The 19,055-nt window shown below is 36.1% G+C and overlaps 2 protein-coding genes across 3 annotated transcripts; one reads left to right on the top strand and one right to left on the bottom strand.

Moving 5' to 3' along the window:
• Positions 1-6,422: 6,422 nt before the first annotated feature.
• Positions 6,423-10,420, bottom strand: LOC146945159 (uncharacterized). Its single transcript, XM_085748032.1, has 2 exons — positions 9,485-10,420; positions 6,423-9,326 (listed from the first exon to the last, which is right to left on the bottom strand). Exons 1-2 carry the CDS (start codon positions 10,418-10,420, stop codon positions 6,423-6,425), a joined length of 3,840 nt encoding a protein of 1,279 aa, XP_085604158.1.
• A 2,669-nt stretch (positions 10,421-13,089) lies between these two features.
• On the top strand, positions 13,090-16,424 carry LOC146945158 (uncharacterized). Of its 2 annotated transcripts, XM_085743529.1 has the most exons (3): positions 13,090-13,570; positions 15,044-16,078; positions 16,136-16,424. In XM_085743529.1, exons 2-3 carry the CDS (start codon positions 15,053-15,055, stop codon positions 16,229-16,231), a joined length of 1,122 nt encoding a protein of 373 aa, XP_085599655.1. In that variant the 5' UTR covers positions 13,090-13,570; positions 15,044-15,052; the 3' UTR covers positions 16,232-16,424. The 2 variants fall into 2 exon arrangements, with proteins under 2 accessions (XP_085599655.1, XP_085599654.1); XM_085743528.1 differs by having other exon boundaries at positions 15,044-16,424.
• The last annotated feature ends 2,631 nt before the right edge of the window (positions 16,425-19,055 follow it).

Raw genomic sequence — 19,055 nt, 5'->3', positions numbered from 1 at the left:
TAAGTTTGGGGCTGGGGGTACTAGAGAACAAAGAACATTATCATGAAAAATACACACAAAAATGGTGTATCAAAAAAAAAAAGGAAGAAAAGAATAGAATGAAAAAGCGACAAAACATTGAAAATCCGAGTAACTTTAAACTCGATTGTCCCAATAGTTACAAGTGTTCTCTAGTACCTTTGCAGGAATTGTTGTTCCATAAGGTGAATGAATGATGGATTGAATTTTGTGCTTAACTTCCGTAGGAATGCCTAACTCAAATTTTTTGTAGCCTACTTATCCAAATATTATCCCACCTTCACCTAAGCCCCGTTATAACCCTTAAAGACCTCAAAGTGTGCATTGACATTGATTTTGATTGACGTTTAGAAACTTTTCAAGCGTATGGTAATATGTAGATTGCATGTCGACTATGTGTGAACCCTTTCATATTTTTGCGTGGAGTTGTGAATTGGTGGATGCGTACAAGTCAAACTAGCTCATCTTTAGCTAGTAAGGTGTTGAACTTTTGGGTACTATCGCTTGATCAGGTAATTGTTATTTTACTGTCGATTGTCAATATTGCAAGTAGATTCCTTGAGGACAAGGAATGGTTCAAGTTTGGGGCTGTGATGACAGTCAATTATTCGCTATTTTTAGTGTCATTTTCATCACATTTTGGAGTTCACAAGCAAGATTAAGCAGCAAGAAAAGCAAGAAAAGCAAGAAAAATAGAAGATTTCGAAGAAACAGTTGTGTTGATGTTTTTATTGAGTCTGTAGCAATTTTAGACAGTCTGGGGGTGTGAAAAGCAGAAATTCTGGAAGTGCTGGAAATTGCAGAATCGTGGCGCGATTTTTTATGAGGCGTGGCGCGATTTTGGATGCAGAAAATTACAACATCCCTGTTTGAGTGAAATCGTGGCGCGATTATTAACACGGCGCGGCGCGATTTTGCAACTTCAGGCCCAAAACTTCTATAAATACTGCACTCAATCTGAAGAATAGGAGTTACGATTTTGGAGAGCAAAGTGCGATTTTGAGACATCAGAGACGGCTAGAAGGGCGATTTCTTCAACCTTTTACCAATTCATGTATGTTTTAATTATTTCATTGATTATGCTATTTGTAAACTCGATTATGAGTAGCTAAATCTCTTAAAGATTAGATCCGAGATGAATCTTTGTAACCCTAATTGACACATGTTGCTGTGAAACTCTATTTTGTTTATGAATTCAATTCTAGTTTATTCAATTCAATTGTTCTTAATGCTTTTTATATCTTGATCACATATAACTTGATTTTGTGAGAACGAATGACCACTGACCATGGCTTTTGACTTAGACCTAATTGAATTGTTCTAATAAACAGGGTTAGTCTAGGAATAGATAATCGTTTGTTAGTGATAATAGGTTAACGTTCGGTAAAACCTTCAAGAATTATTAGACCACCTAAGGAATTAGGGGCTGTAGTTTAAGAAGAGGGTCCTAACTCAAGGGATTGATTAGGGCTAATTTGTTAATCATCGTAAACTAGAAGAGGGTTCATAACAAATAGGTGCAGTAGACCAATTAGGGGAACTTAGAGGATTCGACGGATCTGATCTCATCTTTCTCTCATATTTTCTTAATCAAATCTAATTTCTTTTATTTGATTTCATAAAATCAAACCAAATCTTCTGCCTCGTGGCAAAACAAAATAAACTTTACACATCCTAATTATATAACGAAATTGAATTATTGAAGTTAAAAACAGTCCTCGTGGGATCGATATTTTTACTACTTCGATAGTATTTGGTGCACTTGTCAAACGTCTATCACGGTGGTTTAGGTGGTTTGGAGGACAATAAATAATCGGATTTTTAATAATAACATTATTGGGGTGGTCGAGATGGTGGAGGAAATCAAAGTGCTTTCGTGGCAATGGAGCATGACGCGCTTGCATATTGTGACGTGTTTGTTTTATGAATGGTGTTGGAACCCACGTTGCTGTCTTGGTGTTGCATCCGGTAGTTTGTTGTAGGTGGCTGTTTGGGTGGTTTCGGACCTGCTGTAGGCTGCTGTCTGTGTACAGTATCTGTGCAGTCGGCGGGGTTTTGGCTTCCTTGCTGTCTGCGCCCCTGTTGGCAGCAGCAGAATTGTTCTTGTTGAGGTCTTGGCTGCTGGTGTTGCTGTTTTTCGGTGCAGACTGTCTTGGGATTGTTAATGTTGGGAGTTTTATGGTTGTTTTCTAGTTCCTGCGGCTTCTGTTGTAATAGGAACAAAGGGGGTTTTTTATTGAGTTTGTTTTTGGTGGAGAGGTGTCGTGTATATAAGGCTCTCTTATGTTGTACTCTTTTTCCTCCTATGCGGGTTAAGTGCACCTTGCGCTAGCCTTGCTTAATATATTTGCCGTTCAAGAAAAAAAAAAGATAAGAATTGCCCTCATCTATAAATATTTGTCCATTATACCATCTCTTTATTCAATGTAGGAGTCTTTAGCACACCCTCAGGCCCATTACTAATGAGTTTTATGCGTGGATATAATTAAATGGTGAACGGTACGAGAGGAAACCTTATGGCCGGTGGCCTATAACAAATATTGGTGGAGACTGAAACCATATTGAATGAGAGAAAGCAAGAGAGAGTGAGAGACATTTATTAAAAACCGTGTTACATCGGAAGGTCTATTATATAAGAGATTATGCACTTAATTATAAAAGGGATATATCAACATAATATGTAATGGTAAGATATATCTTCAATCTTACTAATGAAGTAAATTACTTAAAAACTTTCACCAAATTAGTCTAGATTCTCAAATTTCTCACTTTTGAAGGTCTAGGCAATGAGAATTGAAATTTAATGACATAGAAAGTATAGAAGAATAAAATATGTTATAATGAAATAAATGACATATTTTGGAAAAGCAGGCATTCTATTTTTTTATCCAAGGATTGATTTAACATAAGATTAATGTTTTATCCCTCTTTTAGAAACGCACTGAAATAATATATCTCATTCCACTTCGACAAAAGATATGTTTAAACTCCTTTCCAAATTGAGAGGGGGTGTATACTGATTAATGTTTAACTCTGAAATATGGAAATTTTATTCCTTGATTTCATTAATATTAATTTTTATTTTCTTTTATATACGAATTCATATGGTGTTGGTTTAGGACCTACGAGTATACTTTTTTTAAGGTCTCAAATTCAATTCTTTCTTGTGTCAATTAGGGTGAATTATTTAGCCTCTTCAATTTGAATTCATATATTTGAAAATTATTATCATGTATTTTACTTTACGTTTGAAAACCTTTATACATAAACTTTATGGCCATAAATAAGGTCTCCTAAGAAACCTCTTATTAGCAAGTCTTTTGAGAAACCTAAAATTCACTAAAAAGAGAATTCTAATAGAGATTGATTTGACTTTTTATATTTGAAAACTATTATCGTCTAATGTCATAAGGTCTTTTTAGAAACCTAAAATTCACAAAAAGGGAATTCTAATAGAGATTGATTTGACATTTTTATATTTGAAAATTATTATCATGTGTTTTGCTTCACGCTTGAAAAGTCTTATACCTCACTTTTTTGGCGATAAATAAGGTCTTTTTGCACAACCTAAAACATCACCAAAATAAACTATAATAGAGATTGTTAAAATATACACATCAAAAAGAGTCATGGAAGTAAGCATGATAAGAAAATGTGGTGTGATGATGTTAATGATTATGTTAATTGTAACACATGTTGAATGCAACTCTCCATCTCAAAAATTTGGGCCAACTAAGCTCAAAGGACTCCCAAGATCATGGTGTGTATTTAAGTGTAACATGTCATGTCTTAAAGACATGATACACAACAAATTTGATGAATGCGTGATAGATTGTGAGAATAAAAAATGCTAGGCGCCGGTAAAAACGAAAAAACATTACTATGATCTTATACCATCAACAATTGTGTCTAGATTTACTTTCTCTTCATCTATTATTTTCTTTTTTAGCAAATACAAATTTTATTTTATTTTTTGTAGGTGCTCGTGCAGTAGTTCATACAGAAAGTGATTCTATATAATGTGTATAGATGATTCTATATAATGAAATGTACTCATTGAATTGACATTATGTCAAACTTAAATAAATATCTTTTGATTCTCAATGCCGAACTTCTATTTTTGCAGGTATTTTTTATTTATATTTTTTTTCCTATTATTGATTCATGGATTTGGTTGCATGCATAACATTGTTATAAGGGTACATGTTAAAGATTTCACAAATAAATTGATACATGATGGGTTAACCCCTTAACTAACTAAACTAACCCATACTAACTAACTAACATTAGAATATGAATTAAATTTCAACATGCACATGATGTCTTTAGAAGTGTTAATTCTAATGTGCATATACTCTCTCTGTCGCAAATTATATCTCATTCTAAAAAAATATATGGCCATTTCATAGGATAAAAGGGTAATAGTTTCACTTTTATGGTTTGTAGGGTAAAGAATTAAGTGTTGGGGTAGATAAATTTTTCTAGAAATAGTAATTCTATCTTTCTTTGATGCATCATAATTACTTCCATAACATGGACCTCATTTTTATTAGCATCAATATTAGGGGAAACTTGTGAATTGGTTTTACTCCTTGGTAGGGATGGGAATAGGCTAGGCCGAGCTAGGCTTTGTAAGGTCTGAGCCTGGCTTGCCAATTTTTTTGAAGGCCTAAGCCTGGCCTGCGGCCTGTCATAAGCTTACTTTTTAGGCCTGAGTCTGACCTTCTGAAAGCCTGATACGGCCTGCTAGCCTATTTAAAAGTCTATTATATTTCATATGAACATATTTAAATCAGCAATGTGATCTAAGTGTAAATAGACTAGCAAACTAATATATCAATTAGATTAAACTCTCTTTTGATAATCAACATGAGTTTTTAGGGAATTTGACTATATATTGTACCATATTTCAGTTCTACTTTATAATAATACATTTAAATATGCAAAAAATTAATTTATACTAATAAGCTTAAATTACTGAAAAAGTTAACATGTTTTTATTTTAATTCAAAGTACAAAATATTATATAATAATAAATAATATTATTCATTTTACTTAAATAGGTCGGTCTAATAGACCTAAGAGGCTTTTTGAATGGCATGTGGCCTGGCCTATTAATCTAAATAGGCTTTTAAAAAAGCCTAGGCCTTCTCTATTTAAGTAAAAAGCCTGGTCTGGCCTGGCCTGACGTAGGCCGGCCTGACCTATTCCCATCCCTACTCCTTGGTCCATAATACCGGAAAGCTTCAATTTTCTTTTTTTTTTGGATAGATAATTCATTTTTTTAAGTTACCATATTTCCTTTTTTTTTTTTGAAGGATATTTCGTTATTACCATCACTAATTGATTTGTGCTTATCATCTAAATATATTTTAAAAGTAAATAGCATTCTTCTGCTTAAAAAAATTTATGTTAGAACTGACAGAAACTCTGAAACTAACATGTCTATCTCTTTGCTTAAGAAGACGTACATTATTTCTACTGTGCTTATACTCTCTTTGTCGCAAATTATATCTCATTCTAATTAAAAAATATATTTGTTCTAAATTATATGTTCTTTTACAATATCAATGAACATTGACGTTTCTTTTCCTATTATGTCATTTCCTATTTATTAATTTATATTTTTCCAATTTTTTTAATTTATTTTTTTCATACTAATGAACAATAATTTTATAAAGTGACTGATAATATTTCATCTCCATACAATATTAATAGCATTTCTTAATTTGAGTGATAATAAGTAACATATAATTTGAGACGGATAGCATATATAAATATAAGGGTTAAATATGTTTTTAGTCCCTATAAATATGTTAACTTTTTGTTTTAGTCCCTCTAAAATATTCCTTCGACTTTTTATCCCTATAAAATTTTCAATCACTACTTTTGGTCCCTATTTTTAATTTAATTTTTGTATTTTTTTAATGAAATTATGCAGAAATGTGTAAAATATTCTAAAAAAATTTCCTAAAAAAAATTAGAATTTTTAACAAAACACAAATTAAATATGAATTTTTAACTATAAAAAATATAAAAATTCATGTTCTGTTAAAAAATTCTGAATTTTTTTTGGAGTGATTCTTATAATATTTTGAATTTTTCTGGAAATTTTTATTAAAAAATATGAATTCTACATATGAGTTTACTTTAAAAGAGTGACCAAAAGTGAAGATTTTTTTTTTCGGTAAACCAGGAGAAAGGACAGGCATCAAGGAGAAGCAACGACATCCCAACTAGGTTGGCACCCCGATGAACTCCCATCCTATACCGCCAATCTCAAATTTTATTAAAAAAAGGGGGAAAAATACATGAGGGGGGACTAGGCCAAAACCCTCGAAAAAAACAAAAAGGAAAAGAAACAAACAAAGAAAAAGAAAACAAAATAATAAAAAAACAGCCGCCTACGGATAACGAAGCCGAGGTAAACCACAACGATCCTCAAAGAAATCCTGCTGAAACTCTGATGGCAAAGATGGCAGCCACACTTCCCCAACAACAGAATGACCCAAGTTAGCTAACCTGTCAGCGCACCTGTTGCCTTCACGATAGATGTGAGAACAAATAACCTGAATATTAAGCGCGCAAGCATTGTGCCAGCGGTTACGGAGCCGGATAGGAACCAACGACACATTTTTGAAGGCTAGAAGTGCACTAGAAGAGTCGCTTTCCAACCAAATATTAGACCAACCCTGTTGGGCCGCAAACTCCATAGATAAAATATAACCGAATATCTCTGCATCAAAAACAGAACAAGGGCCCAAATTACATGTAAAAGCACCCAGGAAAGTACCTAAATGATTCCGAAACAAACCACCGCAAGCTCCACTAGAAGCCAAAACTGAACCGTCGGAGTTAACTTTCACCCAAGGAGCTGATGGCGGCTTCCAACAAACCATCATTACCTCTTTTACCTTCCTTTGATGATGGGGGACACGAAACAAATCAAGAATAGGGGCATCTGCTACAACACATTTACCAGAGGATAAACCCCCACTCAAACCAATCAACGCATGCACTCTCACCTGAACCGCATGCAAAGTAGGAGTTGTGGAAGAAAACCGAATATTATTTCTAGCCCACCAGATAGCATGAACCGAGTGAACAATAGCAGCCAAGAAGATATCATGCAATTGAGAGGAACAAGGCCGAGGAATGCTATTAAATAAGGCAAGGGCAGAAGTGTGATCAATCACGAAATTCAACAAGAGACCAAGCCAAGTCCAAACCGATACAGCAAAATCACAATAAAAAAATAAATGGTCCGAAGTTTCAATACTTTTCAGACAAAAGCTACACATTGAGACCATTGCACACCCACGGGAAGCTAAATTGTCATCCGCGGGCATTTTACCATGAACAAGGCGCCAAAATATGAAGGAATGAGCAGGTGGAATACAAGTATTCCAAATAGAGGACGCCCAAGGCAAGATAGGAGCCTGCGGCCTCAAAAAAGAAAAAGCAAGCTTTGCAGACAACTTACCATCCGAAGCATGGGACCAAGAGTATAAATTCGGAAGAGCAGAAGAAGGCAAAGTAATACCTGCTAGACGAGAGGCCACATCAGGAATAGAACTCACCTCATCCGGAATGTTCCAGGCTGCATTAGTAATAACATCACACAACAAACCAGTAAAATTAATATGCACCGACGGCTCAATTTGCAAAATATCAACCAATGAATCGCCGAGCCAGTTGTCAGTCCAAAAATGAATCTTCTCACCAGTACCTACCACCCAAATAGAATTAGCCATCACCGTAGCAATCTGAGGTTTAATACCACACCAGACAGACGATTTAAAATAATGTTGAATAGGCTGCCCCTTAGAAAAATAACGAGACCTCAATAGGACAGCCCATTGGGAATCCTCTGAAATCAATTTCCAAGCTAGCTGTAACATAAGTGCTTCATTCACAAGACGGGTAGGCTTAAGATCAAGACCACCCTCCTCCCATGGGAGACACATAACCTTCCAAGAAACCGTACATATCTTCCGCGTGTTAACATCCCCACTCCAAATAAAAAAATTTATCCAAGTATCTAAATTTTGCAATAACCGCCTAGGCCACATATAAACATGGAAGGAATACACTAACATACCATGAATGATAGATTTAACTAGCTGCACACGACCCATGACAGACAGTAACGTACCTTTCCAAGTTGCCAATTTCATTTTAATTTTGTCAGTAATTGCAAGAAAATAAGCACTCTTCGGTTTCCCTTTGAACACCGGGCAGCTAAGATAAGTAAAAGGAATGATACCAGATCCAAAGCCTAATAAGTCCCCAATCATCTGCTCACGCGCCAAATTCATAGCTCCCGTATAAAAGCGACTCTTGCTATTATTAATCTGTTGCCCCGAAACATCAGAATATTGCTTAAAAATATCAAGAAGACATCGAATATTACTTTTAAGACCTGTACAGAAAATCATTACATCATCAGCATAAAGTATGTGAGTTGGCAGAGAAACACCACGACAATAAGAAATGGGCACAATTTTTCCTGTATGTCGTGTCAAAGACAATGCTCTGCTAAGGACCTCTTCCGCCAAACAGAAAAGAAGTGGAGATAGAGGGTCTCCTTGACGGACACCGCGAGAGCAAGAGAAGTAACCCACCGCCTTACCATTCACCAAAATAGAGAGACGGGCTGAAATCAAGATGGCGGAAATCCAACCAGTGAAAACTGTAGAGAACCCAAACTGCTTCAAAACAGAGATTAGGAAATTCCAGTCTAAAGTATCAAAAGCCTTCCGAATATCCACTTTCATAGCCACATTACCACCATATTGCTTTTTATCTAACAAATTGATAGCCTTACATGCCAATATAATACATTCAGCAATTTGACGGTCACGAATGAACCCACGTTGCTCAATAGATACAATTCTCGCGGTAATATTCGCAAGTCTGTCCGCCAATATTTTTGTAACAATTTTGAATTGGAAATTTGCTAAAGCAATAGGTCGAAAATCCCTCATAGTTTGTGCCCCTGGAACCTTAGGGATGAGCACAATCAAATTAGAATTTATATTATCAGCCAAGCTACCAGATAGAAAAAATTCTTGCACCGAATGCACTACATCAGCACCTACAATGTCCCAAAAAGTCTGATAAAAATGCCCCCCAAATCCATCAGGCCCCGGAGCACCATCCCCATTAAGATCAAACACAGCAGATTTAATTTCATCACCTAAAGGAAGGCGTGTAAGCATATGGTTCTCATCCTCAGAAACCAAGGCAGGAATAGTTCGAACAACAATATCATTATCAATGCAAACATTATCTACACTAAAAATAGCCTGAAAATAATTAAGAATATGATTCTCAATTTCACCAGCATCAGAAATAGCATCATTACCATCATAAAGCAGGGAAATATTATTTGAAGCTGCTTTAATTTTGGCAACTCTATGGAAGTACGATGTGTTCCTGTCACCATGAATAAAACTTTGAGTACGAGCCTTATCCTTCCAAAGTTGGTCCTGACAGTCAAAGCCTTAGTCAAAATCAACTGAGCCTCAATATCCCGTTGATAAAGATCATCGGAGAAGCCCTCGGTGTCCAAAATATGCTGGATACGAGCCACTTCATCTAAAGCCAACCGAACCTGCCTATCAACATCCCCAAAAACTGTGCGGTTCCACTGCTTGAAAACATTTTTCAAATTACGCAATTTAATTTGTAACCGCAACATACCAGTACCTCTGACATTTTTCATCCAAGAATCCATAACCAGTTTACGACAATCCTCATGAGAAGTCCAAGATTTAAAGAATTTAAAAGGAATAGCATTCTTCACCGTTAACTCATCTGCAGTAAGCAAAAGAGGATGGTGATCCGATTGATGTCGAACCAGAGCATAACAACAAGTAATTCGCCAAAAAGCCAACCACTCCTCATTACAAACCGACCTGTCAAGTCTAAGGGCCACATTTCCAGAACCAAATCGACCATTAGTCCAAGTAAACAAAGGGCCAGAAGTAGGGAGATGCGTTAACAAATTAGCATTCGACCAGTTTCCAAAATCTAAACAGGATAAAGAATTTGGAGGCCAACGCCCCCGTTTTTCATGAGCACCCATAACAGCATTAAAATCACCAATGAACAACCAGGGACCCGGAAAACATCCTTGCAGATTCGTAAGATCAGCCCACAAATGTCGACGATGTAAATAAGAAGTACTTGCATATACACCCACAATATACACAGACGAGTGTTGCCACTTTACTTCCAGGGCTATGCATTGATTAGATACAAAGGCAACTGTAACATTCACATCAGCGCCCCAAAGAGCCCATAAATTAGGTAACAACGAACCTCTATTGTTCTGACAACACTTTGTAATTCCAATACCATGCCAATACCACGAAGGAACATGAGAAAAACTAATCATAGGTTCAGCCAAAAAAATAAAATTAGGCTTATGAGACAAATAAAAAAATTTCAAGGCAATTTTCGTATCTGGATTGCCAAAACCGCGAACATTCCAATACAACACTATCATTGATTAGAGGTAGAATTATCACCCGTTGATCGGGTTATGTAAGGCTTACCAGAAGTGGTCTTTTTGAGGTGTTGCTTCTGCTTTCTAGTTAACGCCGGAACCAAAGGCATTTCCATAGATTTTTTGTCATATTCTTTTACTCGGCGCCACAATTCAAGATCATGCTGAATCCTTTCACTGCTATGAATATTAGTAACCACATACTGCGGTACCCCATCTTGAGAACAAATCTCGGTCACATCAACATCAACCAGAGAGTCATCAGAAATATCGATATTAGTTATATTGTGATCAATGGGCTGGGCATCCGAACCTGTAACAATAGAGTCCTTCGGATGCTTCTGATGTTCAGCAGATACCTCATGCATGTCAACATGCGCAACACTGGATGGTCTTGAAACACTTTCACGAGCACCCTTGGGACTCTTCTCCACGTCCCGCGAGCTCACATGATCATGTTCCACACCATCCTGAAGTGGCTCAGAAATATCATCTATCACAGGGATCTCCAACTTCTCCCGCAATATCTGATGCATCTGCTCCACTCCGTCAGGCCGTACGTCCTCACGCCCAAGAGGGGATGAGTGTGAAGCACTCTCAATAGAACCAATGGGACTCTCCTCCAGCTCCCTGTGATTCACATGATTGTTTTTCACACTATCCAGAAGCGGGTTAGTAGCAACAGTCACTGTGGGGTTCTCCAACACCTCCCGCGATGCCTGATGAGACTTCTCCACTTCTACGGAATGCACGTCAACGTGCGCAACAGGGGAAACAATCTTCTCAGACACCGGCATATTCAATGCTAACTCATCAGTCGAGGAACGCTCAATGACATCAAAAACATTATGAAGCGGCAAACTGAAAGAGTTTGAAGATAAATCTGAAACCGGTACTGCAGGTAAAGATACCAGAATTGATTGAGTGATAGTGCTGATAGGTGTCGGAACTGATGAAACCAGTACTACAGAAACCGGGACAGTGCTGACAGGTGTCGGAACTGGAGTAGCTGGCTGCGGAGCTGGGGCCGTCATAGTTGTGGTGGCCACCATTGATGAAACAACCGGTCCCAAAACTGAAGTCGAAGCAGGCAATGAAGCTGGCAATGCCAATGAACCTGAAGCCGATGATGTAGGTATAGGGGCAGTAGTTGCGGTGTCTGGAACTCTATGAGTAGTAGTAACAGTCGAAGCAACCGGAACCGGAACCCATGAATTGTTACCATTAGAGGTACCGACATCAGTTTTGTTTTTAGTTTGCTGAGTAGGATGCTTAGGGTCTGATTCGGCAACCACTATCTGTTTCCCACGATCAGCCTTGTCCTTTTGTGGTTGCGGATGCAACCAACGACATGATGCAATGTTGTGCCCAATAGAGTGACAGTGATGACAAAACAAAGGCATTCTCTCATATTGCACTTCCACTTTGAAAGCGAAGTCCTCTCTTTCGACAAGGATTTCATCATACAATTTCTTCGAAAGATCAATGTCGACAAGAATTCTAGCATAATGCCCAAACGTACGGTTTCTAGTAGGTCCATCTATATCAATTGGAGTCCCAACCGCACTAGCAATTTCCTTCAACGTTCTCTCCCGCCAATATTCTTGTGGCAGCTCCACTAACCGGATCCAAAGCGATACATGTGTTTGCTTTTGTGTCTGATACTTGAAATCTTTAGTCCACTGTGATAATCTTAGCAAACCCGGCTTAAGGTTAACTGTGCCAACTACCCAAATCTTCCTATAATCCTCCGCCGAATCAAACAGAAAATCATAATACCCCTTACCAAGAGGCACCATCTTCCAACTAGCCGTTGTCTTCCATAGTTTACTAATCTTGCTACTTAGATCACGGGCCAAGTAAGGTTTCTCTCCTTTGTTAAGGGTCAGGCGAGCCCTTAACGCATATTTGCAATCCTCAATCCCCTTACGGTACTCCTCTTGAGTGATTTTTATGCTCAAAGTGTCACCTTTAATGCACGGTGAGGGGTAGGGTCTGTCATCAGAGGCTGAAGCACCCACAAGTGCTGCTGCAAAAGACTTAGGCGCTGCTGAAGAAGTGTGAACAGGTGCAGCAGATTGCACCATATTCGAAAGAGATGGCGCAGCATCAGACACACACGGCCATTGGCACGTGTATGCCATCTGTTGTCCGTTAACAGATTACCAGAGCGATTTTAATAAAGAAGCACGCGTGAATCAACCTTTGTAATGCACAAGTGCATTAGCGCGGTTGCGCGACGTCAATTGGTAAAATCAAGCTCCAACAATACTGTATTGGAAACACTGTTTGAGAGAGTATCAAGAAGCAGCGATCGGATTACTGAACAGAAAACCGATTCCAGCAAAAACTGAAGGAGGAAACGATACAAATTGAAAAATCAGAGATGTCTCTAATCATGGGAAACACGTCAAGATTGAAAATTTTATAGGGACTAAAAGTTGAAGGAAAATTTTAGAGGGACTAAAATGAAAAGTTGACATATTTATAAGGACCAAAAACATATTTAACCCTAAATATAATGGTATAAATATACACTGCCTTCCGAGGGCAAACCTACCTATAATGATTTATACAATTCTTCCCATCCCATGAAAAATTTGAATTCCACCCCTTTCTCGGCTTAACACTATTTGTTCCCTAATTTATTAAATAAAATCCCATGGTCATAGGAATCATTAGTTCCCTTCCCAGATAGAAATCAATTCTCCGCCATTTTTGGCTTTTTGTTTAATCTCTCCCTTATTCCTAGCAGATAAAAATTGCGATGATTTCCTTTAGTTTTAAAAATCAGTTTCGAAAACAAAGGTTTAAGTTGGTTTTTCACTCTATTTGAAATTTGTTTCTCTCAAACCCAAAACCACTAAACTTGGTTTTTTTTTTGAGTGGTTTCCATTTCCATTTACACGCTCCACATCTTTCGTCTTCCCCTTCAACTTCATCATGGTTTCCATTCATCACCATCCTTGAAGTGTCGCCATCGTCGCCGCCGTCCTTCCTTCCTTATTCCACGTTCTAGGGTCCCTTTCTTCTTCTCAGGTTTGTTTCTTGTTCCTCTTTTATTTTTTATAAATAACATCTGTTCTTCCTTGTTCAATAATTTTGATCTACGGATTTCTTGTTTTTTTTTTCCCTCTCCTACGTTGTTTCAATAATTTTTGTTGTTTTGATTTTCTTGTTATGTTGTTCTTCAAAATAAAAACAAAAAATATTGACAAAAGAACAATAGACTTTGACAATAACATTTGCTGGTTACTATCACCGATTATAGCAACGATGTTATATTCTTCATACATTGTCTATCCTTGTTGTGTGTGTGTACACACACACACAATAATCCAAAGCCAGAATCAAAGTTTGTTTAGTTGTATCTATCCTTGTCTTCTTTAACACTGTCTTGGTATTGGAGGTTTAACAAATGATGCAAAATAATGAGATATTGTACCCTAACAAAAGTATGGCCAGGATGGGGCTAATCCTGAGTTGCATTTATCTTTATACTTTTAACATTTTATAGTATAGTAGACACAATTTATTTGTCTCTCAACACTGATGTTGTATCTTTCATCATTAGATAGTTACATGTTTCCTCCATATTTATTGTGCCATTTGTTTTCAGGATATTTGTGCATAAGTTTTAAATTTGAGGGGGATATTTGCATATAAATGTTAAATTTAAGGGAAGTATTTGGTACACAAGTTTTAAATTTGAGGGGGGTATTTGCATATAAGCATTAAATTTGAGGGGGTTATTTGCCTATTTTTATAATAACACAAATTTTAGACACAAAAAAAAAATAAAAAAATAAAAACAAATTTGACAAAAAAAAAATAGCAAAAAAATAAAAAATATTCAATACCCCTCTGTGACGTGGCATGACATCAAGTCCGTGTGGAGGTGTCACATGTACAGTTAACTGTCTCATCATAGGTTTTAACGGCCAAAATAAATGGAGGGGGGTAATTGGCTAACGTTTAACAATTTCTGGGGGTTTTTTGAAGTTTCTTAGAAGTTAGGGGTTCTTGACGAAAGTTACAATTTCGGGGGGTTCCCTATTCACTCGAAAATAATTTTATTCATCCAAGCTATCAATTTTGTCACCCCTATTAAATTTCTATAATTTTGTGTTTTGTATTTTCAGACTTTTCCAATTTCTTAGTTCTAAATTAATTTTAACATTAAAATATTTTAATTTTTGATAATTAGGATTTTTTTATATTAGATTTATATTAATAGTTCAATTAATCCATTGGATTTTAAAAATAAGTTAGATAAATTGAATCCATATTTTTAAATGGATGGATTGAATACAATCCATTAAAAAATATTGTTTGGTGGATGGATTTGATGAATTTTGTAATGGATAGATCTGATGGATATAGATTTGGCGGATCACTTTGCCACCCCTAATAATAATTATTTCATATTACAATATGAGTGTGGGTGTGTATATATATATAGCTTGATCTTCTTCTTCAATCTCTAATTTAACTACTTATTTTATTTTCTAGAGTTAAACAATGAATGGACTGAGGGAAAGGTATCCCACTGAAGAAATGTCAAAGAAGTTTATTATTATGAATGAAACTAGTATGGCTAATTTCACTAGGGCATATAATGTGGCGGTTGTTTCAAAAAATAACAAGGAGTTATGCATTTGTGTTTGTGCTATGATAACTTATGTATCTGCTGAATTCCAGAACTCTGCGTTAACAGCATTGGGTGCAATAGGTTTAAAACCTGATGCATTGGGGTACCTAACCTATGCTAACAAAAGATGGGGGTTAGCAACCATTGATAACCATACAGGATGGGGGATGCATTCCTATGTTGGAGGTTACCAAATTACTACGAATTTCGATTGGTCTTCAATACTTGTCTATTTCGGTTGTTGTATCCTTGTACTTTTCAAGGAGTTTACTACTGAGGAAAACTATAACATTTTCATGACAAATTCTATTCGCGAACTTAGAGTGAGAGCTAAATGTGATCCTGACGCTACGTTTGGTGTTATATTTGATTATAAGAAAGCTAATGCTATTAGAACTATGCTTGGTGCTTCTTCAGTGCTTTGCAAGGATGCAATTGAATTTCTTTTGAAGTACATGAATTGCGAAAATTCAGCAATTGGTCCTATTTGTCATTATTTGGGGAATCTGTTAGCTTGGGTTGATATGCGACATTTGGTCCTCATGAATAATTTTTTGATTATGCCTAAATCTCCTGTCCTAGAAGACCCTAGAGTTTCAAGAGAGGTGGAGAATTTAGATGAGGCCATTACAAAAGTTACTCAGCATCCTTACCCTCAGTTTTTCATGTGTATGGTTTCTAATGTGGAACGGTACAAAGTCGAACCTTCCATGTTTCCTACTTTACTTGCTGTTGCGCAGGAGCTGGAGAGGGTTGACTATAACAACAATGTTGCAAATTTTGAGTCAATTTCAACCACAGAGGTAAATCCAGCAGTGGTACAATCTTTGGTAACACTTCACCAAACTGCTTTTCCACAACATGGCTCAAGCTCTTCAAATGTGCGAAGGTCACAGGTGAAACAAGAGAAACCACAGAAGCGCTCAAGGACTTCAAATGTGCAAATCCCACAGGTGAAACAAGAGAATCCACAAAATCGCTCAAGGACTTCAAATGTGCAAATGCCACCGGTAAAACAAGAGAGGATTCATGTTATTGTCTTGGATTAGTACATCATGAATAAGTAGACGACCTTATGACTACATCATCGTATTTTTACTTTTACTTTTGATATTGACTATTAAATGCTTGGTTTTGAGATATTTCTTTATTTTATGAATTCAGTTCTATGGTTTGATTTAAGAATTTTTGAGGTATTTTTCAGACAATTAATTTTACCTTATCGAACGCTTTATTTAAACACTTGATCTTTATATGCCTGCTTTTGCTAGTGTTTTTGGAAACATAGGATATGCCTGCTGTATCAATGTTGCTGAATGCTCACATGGTATCATTCTGTAGGAAATGAGAAGTTCTTCTCAGAAATCTGAAAAGCCTACTATGCTATTTAAGTCAAATGCAGGTGTGAAACTAACATGTTATTATTAGATCAGGTTCATTTCAGATATCTTATTGCCACTGTGATTTGATTGTAATAAGTATTGTACACAAAATTGTAATTCATATGTACTTTCTAGTTTCTTACTTTGTCTATAACCACTTAATCTATGATTTTCAAATATATTACTTTGGTCAAAAAATATGCAAGACCAGGGCCATTTCTTAGATTTTGGTAGGCCTAGGGCGAATCTACAATTTGGATCCTAATCTAAAATATATATAAACATCAAGAGAATTGATCTTCTCCCATTTAGAATTGCCCATTCCCATAAAAAAAACCGACGTGAGTTAACTCACATAGGTGTATTTTCAATGTCAGTCAGACATTTTTTTCAGCGTGAGTTAACTCACGCAGCACGGGAATGAGCAAAAACAAATGGGAGAAGAGCAATTCTCAAACATCAAACTTGATACAAAAAACTAAGCAACTTTTTTTGGCCTAATAGACCCTTAAAAACAAATTGGGGGCCCAAATTTCATACTTATTTTTTGGGCCTAGGACGGCCGCCCTCTTCGCCCTGCCTCAGATACGGCCCTATGCAAGACTGATATGTATTAAATAAGTCTTGGCCATCTTAAATTTTAAACCTTGCATTGTGCTTTTGATTATTTATGTCCGAAACAAGTGTTACAATTGTTTTAATTGGTATGCTTAATGATATGTTATATGGAATATCAATATGTTTTTATGGGATTGTTCTGTTTTAGGCAGTTTAGGCATATCAGCTATCAAAAGAATGTGGCTTTGGGAGTGTCTATGTAAAATACAGTTTTAGTGTGTCTGTGTCATATTTTTTATTGTTTTTCACATATCCTGTGCACCGGATTACTATTAAGCTCAATCTACCTTTATAACATGAAAACTCGGATTTCAATACATCTTTTCTGTATTGAAATCTGAGTTTTCATGTTATAAATAAACGGATGCCTTAACAAAAAGTTAAGTCTTAGCTTGCTGCTATGCAATTTGCAAGTAGATAAGTTTAGCAAATCATTTACTGGTTAGTCTAGTAAGGCAAGAACCATATTACAAGAAGTGTCAACATTCACCCAAAAAGAACCTGTGTCTAAGACTTCAAACATGTTAAGGAATGTATTTTACGTTACATGACCAACTCGGCCAACACATGTTGCAACACTGCAAAGAAATTATGGAGTGGTAGGTTTAAGTGTCAAAGGCTAGTCACACATCGATTATGAATAAATTAATTGATGGATATACAAGAGAGGTGACTCATATATCTAATGTCTTTAAGATTTTCGATGGATATGTATTATCCAATGTTTTAGAGGAACTAGTTGATCTTTGCAGTAGCACAAGGAAGTATCCTCATTAATATCTTGGTTGTGGCATAGCATAGGTAAAATGCCTTTAAAATTGTACTGTTTAGTTGTGAAGTTTCTAGGTGTTATTATCTATGTCCTATCTTACTGGCTTATTTTGCTTATGTTTTAAAATTGTACTGAGTAGTTGTGAAATTTCTTGATGTTATTGCATTTTGGAGCAATCTTTGGAATTTTTTTGTAGTTCTTAGATACAAGTTAACCCTTTAAAATACAATCCTAATATTTTAAAAGATATGCTAGAAGTAAAATTTAGAAAATAATGAAATGTACAAATTTTAATCTATGAAGCACGACTCAGATTAGGCGTGTTTCTGTGTCGGACACGAACCGTGTCTGACACAACACCGACGCCTATAATTATATTAAATTATGTAATTTTCTTAAATAATTATCGATGTCGGCATGTCAATATTTATGTCGTGTCCAGTGTCCATGTTTGTATCCCTACTTCATATATTTTTGTTTGAATACAATAATCTCCTATAAATTAGTTATCATAGCAAATTTTTCTTGTACCGACATAGTTCAGGAATTTGCTCTGCCTTTATGTATGTTCATGCAAAAAGTGGTTATACACTAATGAATATAATTTGTTTATTTATAATTAATGTTGTTGTTATTACTACCCAACACAGCAGCCAATTAGATACATTACATTTATACAAGTTTCATTATATTTCACGAGAAACACTTGTGTGGACCAGGACCATGAATTTTTGGTTTGGTCACACACACAAGTTTTTTCCTTCTCTCTCTTCTCCATTTTCTCTCTCTTCTTTCTTCTCTCTCTTCTCTTTTTTCTCTTTGTGTGACCAAAGACCACTTGTGTGGACCAGGACCACACAAGATTTTCTCCATATTTCACTCATAGGGCAATTTTACAATTCAATATAAATTGTACATGATTGGACTATAAAACACTGATTAATGTTGGTTGTTGATCCAAAGTAATCTCTGATAAGTCTAAATCTACTACCAGCCAAATGTTAAACATAGTAAAATTTTATTGTATATGTGTTTGAACAACCATATCTTATGAGCGAACATTTAAGAGTGACATCAAAATCCATTTGACACCATTCATTT

This window comes from Medicago sativa, chromosome 2 (assembly GCF_051527215.1).
Source record: "Medicago sativa cultivar Bolivia chromosome 2, Bolivia_mono, whole genome shotgun sequence".
Taxonomy (NCBI): domain Eukaryota; kingdom Viridiplantae; phylum Streptophyta; class Magnoliopsida; order Fabales; family Fabaceae; genus Medicago; species Medicago sativa.
Note: the sequence above shows the minus strand (reverse complement) of the source record. Positions and strands in the feature narration are given on the sequence as shown.